The 11376-nt window shown below is 45.8% G+C and overlaps 2 protein-coding genes across 3 annotated transcripts; one reads left to right on the forward strand and one right to left on the reverse strand.

Annotated features, from left to right (window-relative positions):
- The first annotated feature begins 2352 nt into the window (after positions 1-2352).
- On the forward strand, positions 2353-6811 carry LOC128728266 (acetylcholine receptor subunit alpha-like). Of its 2 annotated transcripts, XM_053821887.1 has the most exons (11): positions 2353-2401; positions 2461-2600; positions 2664-2999; positions 3064-3179; positions 3287-3455; positions 3552-3688; positions 4071-4220; positions 4483-4611; positions 5859-6281; positions 6312-6552; positions 6611-6811. In XM_053821887.1, exons 1-11 carry the CDS (start codon positions 2353-2355, stop codon positions 6809-6811), a joined length of 2091 nt encoding a protein of 696 aa, XP_053677862.1. The 2 variants fall into 2 exon arrangements, with proteins under 2 accessions (XP_053677862.1, XP_053677861.1); XM_053821886.1 differs by having other exon boundaries at positions 5859-6552.
- Positions 6812-8975: 2164 nt separating this feature from the next.
- Positions 8976-10604, reverse strand: LOC128728817 (uncharacterized). The gene is made up of 5 exons (XM_053822464.1): positions 10467-10604; positions 9920-10404; positions 9573-9857; positions 9435-9499; positions 8976-9361 (listed from the first exon to the last, which is right to left on the reverse strand). The coding sequence occupies exons 1-5, from the start codon at positions 10602-10604 to the stop codon at positions 9288-9290; spliced, it is 1047 nt and encodes a 348-aa protein (XP_053678439.1). The 3' UTR covers positions 8976-9287.
- Positions 10605-11376: the final 772 nt, after the last annotated feature.

The following is an 11376-nucleotide window of genomic DNA, read 5'->3' on the forward strand; positions in this document are numbered from 1 at the left end:
TCCGTAGAAAGTGTTTTGCGGTGGTAGCTATTTGGTGTTGTTTGAGAATATTACGTAGGGTGCTTCTTTTCAAATACTTGGGCACGACGACTTGGTGCAATAGCGCGCAACGAAGCTCATGCCCCAAAACGTCTGCCTGCGTTTAAAACGTAAGACCCACGGAGCTTTATTGTGTTGACCGTTTGAACAAAAGAAAGCGTATACAGAAAAGGGTAACAAGTAAGGAACCAGCGTCAGCTACAACCCACAACACTCCGCTCATTTTGCCCCTAGGTCTGGTTTGTTGCTTCTAATCGTCCTTTGTGCCGTCCTGCTGACCTAGCTAGGCGCTAGCATACGCGCAGTCCTGCCCCAACAATGCCCCGAAAACAAAGTTTTATCCGTGTGAGGATATTAGTGCGCTTCGCTCCACTGGCTGCCCTACTCCTGGTGGGTGCGGAAGAGGGTGTGTGCGGGTACCAAGGCTAAGATGCTCGAATCGGAACCGAAAGCTTGCGATGCTGATTGAACATCCGGAGCCTAGGACGTTTCTCATCCACGAAAGCTGCATCTCACGGGCTGCTTCCGGTGATAGGAACGGATAAGCGTGCCTGTCGGTGTGTGAGTGTGCAAATTGTGATTGTGTGGTTTGCCAGATCCTTTTATGGAGGGGGCTTGTCCGCAAATTCTATGTGAAAGATGGCCTAGAATTTGTATGTACCTCTCTTACCTGCGGATTGAGATATACATATGCCCTTCGGAGTCACCGTGTTGCCACACAATAAAACCTGGTCTCTACGTCGGTTGTACGCGGGTCGACGGCAAAACGGCGGCAGGACTCGCCTTGCTTGTGAGATCTAATGGGCCGAGACGATAAAAGTGTCCCAAAAATCGCTCACCACCCAAAAGACGATTAATCATACAATCGACGACGGTTCTGAGGGAGGTTCTGAAATGCTTCCTTACATAAACCCTAGACACGCTTCGTGGAGTGCTGGTGTGGAGGCCTGACTTCCGAATACGCACAGCACGGTCCCCCCAGTACGTTAATCTAATAATGTTTACATCGGATGTTGGCACACGCAAGCCTAACGTGAGCCGCATCTCGATATTCGATAGATACACACAAGAAGTGTATCAAGTATGCCATCAGGTCCTGTCCGTCGGGCGTCCTGACATCGATGGGACCGCTTAGTACATAATTTGTTTAGCATATAGTGTGGAAAATGGGGCGAACGTTGGGACGTGATGTACTTCTGTGTATCCAGCAGACGCGCTTCTGTCTGTAAGCCTTTTTTCCACTGCTGAGGACCCGAAAGTGAAGTAAATCTAGTCAACCATTTTGGGAGCTCTTTGTGGTTGTTTTTTTTTCAACCTGTCGCCTTCTGGTGCTGGCATCCTGCTCCCAGCGGAATCATTTGATATAGTTGACGTTCCCGTAACCCGAAACGACCTTGGATGGATTCTCAATGTTTATTTCTTTCTATCCAAACCTATCCCCCTCTCCCCCCCCCTCTCCCCTCCCCCCCCATCCTCCGCAACGCTTTTTTGCGACGTTACTCTTTTCTCCGCAGGAACAATGATCGTTTCTTGACCAGAAGATTGCACGTATTCAACCCCCTTCAATCCACGACATCATCCAGTGTCCCAGCCAATTCTTGGTATTGCCAGATGTTTCAGCAAAACTTCTCCTAGTTTAGCAACAGGCGCTCATTTTAGCGTAGCCGTATAAACTCGTCGTCAGCTACGTTACGAGTTCGCAACATTAGACGCTTAAACGAAGACAAGAACTATAAGTAAGGAGGGAGGATAAAATCGAATTTTAGGAAGGAAGAGATAGTGATAGAGAGATAATTATATATATAATAATTAATGAAGGAACGAACGATAATTCGACTGTATAGAAAAAATCCTAAGCATCAGCTCAAAAGCGTAACAGGATACGATAAGGGACACTATATACTACTTTTCTTTACTTTTTAGCTCAAACGTGTCAATTTACACGTAAAGAGGAAACATGAAGACAAATCGAACGTATCGAATTTTGTAAAGTAGGGCGCGTAGAAGAGGAATCGCAATTTTATCGCTTTAGCTTTCAGTCATCATAGACAATTCAAGTCATAGACAATCGTTCGCAGGGTTTGTCTAGTGGTTCACCATAACGGCACTACAGCACCCAATCTGCCATCAACGTGCTGTTGTGCTTCTATGGCGTTATCATAGCCATCTTGAAATTCCGGTCATCCTAATAGACGCATTTCGGAACCGTTAGTAAGCCTAAATAGCAAGGACGAGGGCTCAAATAGTGTTAGATAACGTGCAAGCAAGAGTATATAGAACGGCGTGGAGTAGTTCATACGAGCGGGGAATGCGATGAGGTTACTACACGGTGTCTATTTTACCATATTTGCTGTTGTATCCGGTAAGCTCTCTTGACGTTTGGCAGTTGGGAGTTGTGGATTAAAACAAGAATTTTCGCAGTGTGTGGAGGCAACCCGGACGCAAAACGGTTATATGACGATCTGCTTAGTAACTATAACAAGCTCGTTCGGCCGGTAGTGAATGTGACGGATGCGTTAACTGTGAAGATCAAGCTAAAGCTGTCACAGCTGATCGATGTGGTATGTATGCTGTGGTAGTTGATTCAACGCTCATTTCACGCTAACTTAGAATCTCTCATGTAGAACTTGAAAAACCAAATTATGACAACCAATCTGTGGGTGGAGCAGACGTGGTACGACTATAAGCTGAAGTGGGAACCAAAGGAGTATGGCGGGGTGGAGATGTTGCACGTGCCGTCTGACCACATATGGCGGCCGGACATCGTGCTCTACAACAATGCGGACGGTAACTTTGAGGTGACACTGGCGACGAAAGCTACACTCAACTACACCGGAAGGGTCGAGTGGCGTCCGCCAGCCATCTATAAGAGTTCCTGTGAAATTGACGTTGAGTACTTCCCGTTTGACGAGCAGACGTGCGTGATGAAGTTCGGCAGTTGGACGTACGATGGGTTCCAGGTTAGTATTGGAATGTGAAAAGGGATGTTTCGCACCGTTTGTCTGTTGATTCCCTTACCCGCAGGTCGATTTGCGACACATTGACGAGATGAACGAAACGAACGTCGTTGAGGTGGGAGTCGATTTGTCCGAGTTTTATACGTCCGTCGAATGGGACATTCTAGAGGTTCCCGCCGTTAGGTGAGTTCGAAGTAGAAGCTTTCTAACAACAAACGTTACGAAAAAAGGATTGTGTGTGTGGGGGCTTCGTTAATTCTTTCTACACATGCATTTTGTATGTTTTACAGGAACGAAAAATTCTACACCTGTTGTGATGAACCGTACCTCGACATCACCTTCAACATCACGATGCGCCGGAAGACGCTGTTCTATACCGTGAATCTCATCATCCCCTGCATGGGTATCAGTTTTCTCACTATACTGGTGTTCTATCTACCATCGGACAGTGGTGAAAAGGTACCATCCGAACGCGGTCTCATCCCGTCGCCGTCCTACTAAATGTCCTTTTGATCTGTTCCATTCCCGTTTTGCAAACTGTTCCGGCGAACGTAGGTATCATTAAGCATATCCATTCTGCTATCGTTGACTGTGTTTTTCCTGCTGCTGGCGGAAATCATTCCACCTACGTCGCTCGTGGTGCCGCTGCTCGGCAAATTCGTCCTGTTCACGATGATACTGGACACGTTCAGGTAGGTAGCGAGAAGGCTTCACATCCGGACAACTTCCGCTCGCATTTTACATCGTGCCAACGTGCTGGGACGATAAACGAGATACCTTGGCAGCGACGATGTGACAGTGCTTGATTCGATAAAGATAAAAACCATTTCCGCTTCCGTACCAGGCATGGCTCGATTAGGTTAAAATCACACTCGCTGCCTTCGTCTGCTCGTGCTCCTGTTTGTGCTACGTCTGTTTTTTTTTCTCACATAAACTGTTTGCTTTGGTTCGGAGATTATATCCTTAAAGAGATTTTCAACGGGAACAAGCTTTCGTACCGTATCTTGTCTCGGATGATCGGCTTTACTAAGCTTTTACATCTCACTCTTTCTGGTTGATTGAACACCTTTGCAGTATATGCGTGACGGTGATTGTGCTAAACATCCACTTCCGGTCTCCGCAAACCCACACGATGGCACCGTGGGTGCGGACTATCTTCATTAACCATCTACCCAAACTACTCGTGATGCGACGTCCAATCTATCAACCACTTCATCACTTCAGGTAAGTGTGCCATAGCAGAATCCATCAACTTCCTTCCAGCACATGTCTGCAGCTTCAACTGTACCTTGTGCGGGAATGCGTCAGGCTCTCTCGCATTCGTCGGAAGGTTGAGTGGGTTTCCTTGAAGGTCTTATTCTTGCCGGAACTACTCAACAGCAGCTCTCGCTTTTCTGTCGTGTTGGTGCCTCTGTTGGCGCGCATAGTTAACAAGCAGTATTTTGAAACCCGTATCTTCCTTTCCCGGTCCCACGTGCTCAAACAGTGCTGCCTCGCAGCGGTTCATGTTGCGCTCATGCAACAGCCTCGGTGATCATATTCCTCCTCTGCCACCAACGATCGCGTTCGATCCTTCGGTACTGCTCGATCACCACCTGCTTGATTCCAGCGAAAGGTAGGTTGGGGCAGTGTACATGCGCGTCCGTGTGCAGGAGCGGGAAAAGTGTACATAAGTGCGTTGTTGTTGTGTGGTTCATGTTCTTGTGCTGTTTTGCCGTTGTTTCAAACCATTGAGTAGGGTCATCTTCGTCACTAGTGTCAGGCATGTTGCGTTGATGGCGTTGTCTGAGTCCCAGTCCTTATAACTCATTCCACACGTCCGCTTGAGTTCCGAAAAAAAACCTTATAACCGCAGCACATCACACCCTTCCATTAGCGGTTAGTCACCTTGTAAATCTGCATCGTTTTGCTCTAGTTGGTGTGCGAATGGCTACTACATCGGGTTTATATTTTACCAGTTTAGTTACTGCACCCATCATACCGCTTTATCCATTCATTGAATGCGCTGTTTAATTAGAGTTTGATTACAGCAACCACATGGTAACCTGTTGTGGTGGACATAATAGCGCAATTTTGTAAACCATGTCCTGAGGGATGTCCTAAGTGCTTCTGGTGATTACTGAGTGCGACATCTATCCGCTGACGTACGTTGTACCCAACGCCTTGTACAAATATCCTTGACCAAATTGCATGCCGTGCCTCATCACATTCCCCATATGCGTTAAGATTTTGTAACTCCCAGTTCGGAATGTATGTGTGTGTGTTTTGTACGTTTAGTTTAGTCCTTCAGTCCAATCTCCCATCCAGAACATTTGTTGTTAATTATGAAGAAATTCCAACGCATTTTGTTTACCGAGTTTGCTACTTGTTAGTTCCCAAACTTCATCCTCACCGGAAACCCGACAGAAGTAGTTGCGGGGATAAGCGCAAAATACGAAAATGCACCTGCTCTGTACATATCAACCGGCTGTCCACGTGAGCTGCTACTCTAGAAGTGACCCAAATGTCCTTGCGGAACCTGCATTTTGTTGTTGATGTTGTTGTTATTGTTGTACGTCTTCCGTTCGTTTGGATGTGCCATTGCCAAAAATTTTCGAGTTGAAGCTGTACCATATGCCTCGGTACGAGCAGCATTATGCAGGAGTGCGCGTTGTGCTGATTTGCGTTACTCCTGTGCTTGTTTCTCATACCAGCAGTCGGCTGAAGGACCACTGCTGTTGTTCGCTTCGTCGTCAAGCGTTGCAGTATGTGTATTTGCAGTAGTCTGGTTAATTTGTCTGTCTGTCAAGACAAGCTTTCTCAGCGTACTAATGACAACCTACCAATGTCTTCTGTTTCTGTGTCTTGACGTGTTCGACATAGTCTCAACACCTGCCGGCTACACGGTAGCCCAACACATCTGCATAACCACCGCTCGGGAGGTGGTCGACACCATCACCACCATCATCATAATGCGCTGGCGCGCGGGATGGACCTGATGGACGATATGCCACTACCGTACCACGATCACAATCACCACAATTCGCCAATGTCACCGATCAACTTCAACCTGCTGGGAGCGGCCAGTACTGCGGTACCGAACCCAAGTTCAACTGGTACAGCTGTAGCCACCGGAGTCGGTCTGCTCGATCCGAACAGCACCTTCCACAAGAGCTTGGCAGCGGCTAACACCAGCGATGGAAAGGCCGGTACTAATTCGACACCGAAAAGTGGCACCACTGCGACCAGCGGCACTCATCTCAGCTGCTGCAACAATCTATTTCTGAGTGATCTGCAACAAGCGACGTCAGTGGGCACCGGAGACCTACTGCTCAGTGAAAACGGAGTCGCTGTACCGCTCAACAACAACCTCCCGACGACGGTGTTGCCAAGCGGGATGATCATCAACACCACGGACACGAGTACAACGGGGGCGGCCGCAACCGGTGCCAGCGCTAAGGGAGACAAATCCGGACAGAACCGCAATCGGTGGCTCGAATGTCCTGAGTTGACGAAAGCGATGGATGGGGTGACGTACATCGCTGATCACACGCGAAAGGAGGAGGAAAGCTCCAGGGTAGGAAGCGCGGTGAACAATGATTCTGGCGGCTACTGATCAGCTGGCCTCTTTGCAGGTGAAGGAGGACTGGAAGTACGTCGCCATGGTGCTCGATCGGTTGTTCCTGTGGATCTTTACGATAGCGGTCGTGTTTGGGACGGCGGGTATCATCTTGCAGGCACCCACACTGTACGATACACGTGTGCCGATCGACATCAAGATGTCGGAGATCGCCACGACGACGGCGAAGCCTTACATCGCTAAGCCGATACTATAATGTGTCGCTGCGGGGGCGATAAACGATCAAAACCGGACGCTGGGAGGGTGTCATTTACTCTGTCACATGTCAGCAACAAACGCACACATCCATGCACGGCTGCAGACAGAAAGCAGGTCAGCCTGTGACGCTCGTGAGCTAGCATCCTACGATACTTAGTAGTACTTTTTTAATGGAAATGCTCAAAATTCTAATACAAACATACACGCACACATTCACACATCTCTCTCATCCTTCGCACACTCAAACACTCACACGGGCACTAGGAGCAGGTGCACGTTTGATTCAGCATCTTATCTATCTAATCCAATCCATCGCTAAGGATGTTAGGCGTCTTGTAGTGGCAGTGTTCGTAATAGTGGCTCGGTTATCACTGCTTGCGGGCGCCAGTACATAACCTAACACGTAAGATATCCGCATGGTGCGCGGTTCTTGCCTTGATCGAATCCGGCTCGAACGCGCATCTGATTTGTTAACAGTTGAAGTTATGTTTTTCCTCTCTTCCCTAATGTTTCACTAATCATTGCAAGTGGGAAGAACGAGACGGGGCGAGTTTCGAATATAGCGACAAATTGCGACAAGAAGCAGACACTTCTTCGGTAGGCGACGGACGTAGTAGTGAAATGCTTCCGAAGGACGCTGGCGCGGGAGATCCGAGTTTCTTTCCCTAGTTCCATTCCGTTTCTTGTTCGTCGTGGCCTCGACAACGCCGCGATTGAGGGTTTGATCGAGACGGGGCGTCTTCAGGAGCTCCTGTTATATATCGTTAGATTTACTCGCATCCGTTGAACTAGTTTTCTCACTAGACGTGCCTCCCCAGCTAGCGTTCCGAAGGGGAGGGAACAAAACTGTTAATCGATAAGCAACAAACACACAACAAAACATACAAACAATGGTAAGGGAAGGATAGAACCGTGTTTTTTAAAAAAACAACCCGCAAACTACGATACTGCTATGGGACGAACATGAGGGCAAGATGACTGCTAAAGCAGAGGTCCTAGTTTTAAGCAGCAACTGCCGGCCCACTCGATGGCGTCCTTCCGGAAACGGCTGCGGTGAAGCAATTTTATCCTTTTCCACTCACATTCCAGCACACTGTTAGACGGTTTTATTCCCACGATATCTCGACTACGCTCGGATGCGGTATATCCTGACACATGGCATTTCCCGAGGATGCAAAATCGAAGAACTACGGCATCATTTTAGAGGGAGGGCTTACTATCGCGAGAATTCGTCACTCGATTTGCTTCAGCAAACGGGTGCACGTGTTTGCGTAGGTGATATACAGAGGGAAGGAACAAAAATGCATTATCTCACAATCAGTAATTACTAGAGAACATACATGCCCGTTTCCATAATCATAGATTTGCGGCTCGCTTTGAGCAATACAACAAACAAACCGAAATACTAACGTTCAACGAAAATATAGATATATAAAAACACAAGCGCTAGCCAAGGAAGATAGAACCGATGGCGATAATATTAATACAAAAGAGGAAAAGAATAAGAGAACAGATAGAGTCTAGGAGATTGATTTTTATAATACTGAAAATTTGAAATATTCAGCAGATAGAACACGAAACAAACAAATGTCAACACTCAAAACAATTATATTAGTAACCAAGTATAATAGTAAAACAGCATTAAAGCTCAAACTGGGTAAGACAGTCGAAAAAGCAGCGGTGCTGGGCCTGGGCTTCCTCGCATGGGAACGTGGCCTACTTCCGGTGTTAGTACGCATGGACGTGCGGAAGCTTCCAGCCGGGGCGTAGGGCTCATGAGCCGTTGCCGGGGCCAGAGAAGACCGGACTATAGCTGAAGTACCTCAGCCGACGGCGCAGCGAACCAATAAGAGTTAACCCCGATAACGACAAGCGATCAAGCGAGGTCGAGAATCGAGAGACAAGATATAATATAAGAAAGAGATTGGAAATTACTGCGCGACAGAGAGAAACAGATGGAAACCATAGTTAACTTATGAACAAACAAAAAGCTAGCATAATATATTAAAGCAGACAACAAAATGATATCTGAAAAAAGAAACAAATAAAATATCATACACGAAACAGTAACGAATAATTGTCTGAAACATCGAGTGGCTCATCACACAAATGAATCAACCACAACTAGTAGTGGGAATAAAAGTCTAAGTCTTTGATGCAAACCAAATATTATATTCAAGATGTACTCATAATTTGTTGAAGATTTCTTTTTCTTCTATCATCAATATTCTCCCTCCACCGGAGATATGTTACTTCGAATTTAGTTTCCCTCTTTCCACTCTAACAAATAATAATAAGTTATGTTTGCTTTGCTTCTGCCTTAGAATGGTTTTATAATCTAGCCTTCTAGCTTCCTGTGATGATTCTTCTCCAACAGGAATGCATGCAGCAAGATAGCGAAGGAAGAGAGACAGGAGTTGCAGCAGGATTGTATCTTCGAGATCAGTTGTTTTTGGTGTTACTCAGGTGCTATCTTACTCCTCATGGTTTGCCAGCTGCTGGTTCTTTTCGCGTATCCGCTTCAACTTGCGCTTTAAATTAACCACGCCTAAGAAATGTAAGACATGCATCAATAACTTGCAGATGGATTCATGTTCAAAACACTATTGCACTTAACTTACATTTGATCGTTTGGAACGCTGTTAATGTTACACTTTCTGATGCACTTGCAGGGATGACTATCTTCCTGCGGCTAAAATTAATATAGAATATATTCAGTCAAATATATTTATTTGTTTTTACTAGACCTAGCTACCTACCATTCTTGATGGTTCAACTCATAATAGGCTTGTTTGAGGTTGCGAAAATGTCGAAAGTTCTGCCAGTCGGTAGACAGAATGCAACGTTGGGCAGAGTTTCCGCCCGCACAGTCGTTGGGATGCGGATGATATATTTTATGATACAGCAATTTTAGTAAAGGAGAGTTCCATACGCACGAGCAATACCATAACCAAAAGCACAGTTTAAGCGAAAACAGCTCATGGCGAGCATACAGCGTAGGTATAAGGAACTCGAAGGGGAGCAAATTGAGGAAAAGATAGCACCTACAATAAAAAGTAAGATATGAGATTAATCAGCAACCGAGTGTATCGAATGTCATATTTACCAGGTGAAACATTTCAGCAAAACTAAAAAGGTCAACTTAACGTCCCCTATGATGGACGTGTGCGACGCGTACAGCATAAAAGTATCTTCAAAAGTGTAGTAAATTGCAAGGTACATGTTCAGTAGTATGCTGTAGTTCTCCAAGCGTAGCACAAGACAACATAAGAGCAGTGTGGAGCACAGGGCATTCGAGAACGCCACCGAGTAATCCCCGTTCGACAGTTTCGCTACGGTGCCGATCACCTTGAACGACACCAGCACTAATGTGATGATTTCGAACTTGGCAGAATCGCAGGCCGTGGCAAAAATCGCGTTTAAATACTGCGGGAAAAACTTTCCGCTTTCTCGTATCATCTCGGGCTGTATTAAAAACTTCTGGTACAGAAGCAGAAAAACGGTGGCGGTAGTGTAGAAGCAGATATTCCAAAGATGATGCACGATTTGATCATGCTTTTGTGCTTTGATGCGACCAAGGCGCAATAGTCGCTGTGAAAATCAAAGATGCGTTAAGTTTGTGTTATTCTTTTGATCGCATTTTCACTACTTACCTTCAGGAGCCGTCTGAACTGCACGAAAAGTAGCCCCAGTAAGCAACTGAGCCAAAATATACTGTTTACAGTGACACGCAAGCTATGGTCGCTTGAAACGAGCCAAGAACGAAGAGATCGTAAATGTAGCAGCATCATTTTCGAAGCGTAACTGTTTGAGACGAACAAAAGGGTGCTTCACGGAAATTTTTCGAAAGATTATGCACACACATTTAATTTGGTGATGCTTGCAAAGGAGAATGAAGTCTACCGTCTGCTTGGTTATAATTTTTACTGACTCTTGTTCGCCTACTACGATGTGAATAACTTAGAGGCACAGTTTGACGTTTTCCTCTAGGGAGACCCTTAATAATTGTTAACTGCTTGTCAATACCGTTGAATATGCAACTAGTTTTTCTATATTTAGATTCATCGAGGATTTTGCTTTACTGCTAGAGCTGGATAGAAAAAATCAGCTACTTAACCCTCGGTTGTATAGTGGACCCGATGGAGTAGTAATATCAGCATTAAGGACGGATGCGATGAACTTCGATAAAACGAAACTGGATGCGATATTTCACGATTTTGCAGCTAAAATATAAAATCAACATTAATTATACAGTCTACAGTAAATAAAACTAGCCAAACTGTATATAGTCACAGTAGGCTGCTCATATTACAGCTAATGGTTTCGAATAATCTGGGCCGTAAAATTTGTTTAGGCCGCCCCAATTGGAAGCAGCGGAGGGATGACTGCCTTCATAGCGAAAAAGTGGGGAGATGAATGGATTCCCCAAGAAAGCCGGGATTATCCATTACCGGACGGTTCCAGTTTCTCTTGCCGTAGGTCAAGATTACCGCGCATTCAACCCTTCGACTTATTTCTCACCTTTTTTGATAAACACAACTTGAAAATCTTTTCACTTTTCTA

This window comes from Anopheles nili, chromosome X, assembly GCF_943737925.1.
Source record: "Anopheles nili chromosome X, idAnoNiliSN_F5_01, whole genome shotgun sequence".
Taxonomy (NCBI): domain Eukaryota; kingdom Metazoa; phylum Arthropoda; class Insecta; order Diptera; family Culicidae; genus Anopheles; species Anopheles nili.

Excerpts from the sequence above, each read along its gene's own strand:
- LOC128728266 (XM_053821886.1), top strand. The coding sequence starts at position 2,353 with ATGAGGTTACTACACGGTGTCTATTTTACCATATTTGCTGTTGTATCC. Across the intron at positions 2,402-2,460 it reads CATATTTGCTGTTGTATCCG|TGTGTGGAGGCAACCCGGAC; the intron begins GTAAGCTCTCTT and ends GAATTTTCGCAG. Across the intron at positions 4,612-5,858 it reads CTGCTTGATTCCAGCGAAAG|TCTCAACACCTGCCGGCTAC; the intron begins GTAGGTTGGGGC and ends TGTTCGACATAG.
- LOC128728817 (XM_053822464.1), bottom strand. The coding sequence starts at position 10,604 with ATGATGCTGCTACATTTACGATCTCTTCGTTCTTGGCTCGTTTCAAGC. Across the intron at positions 9,858-9,919 it reads TTGCTGAAATGTTTCACCTG|GTGCTATCTTTTCCTCAATT; the intron begins GTAAATATGACA and ends TTTTTATTGTAG. Across the intron at positions 9,362-9,434 it reads AGCGTTCCAAACGATCAAAT|GCGTGGTTAATTTAAAGCGC; the intron begins GTAAGTTAAGTG and ends TACATTTCTTAG.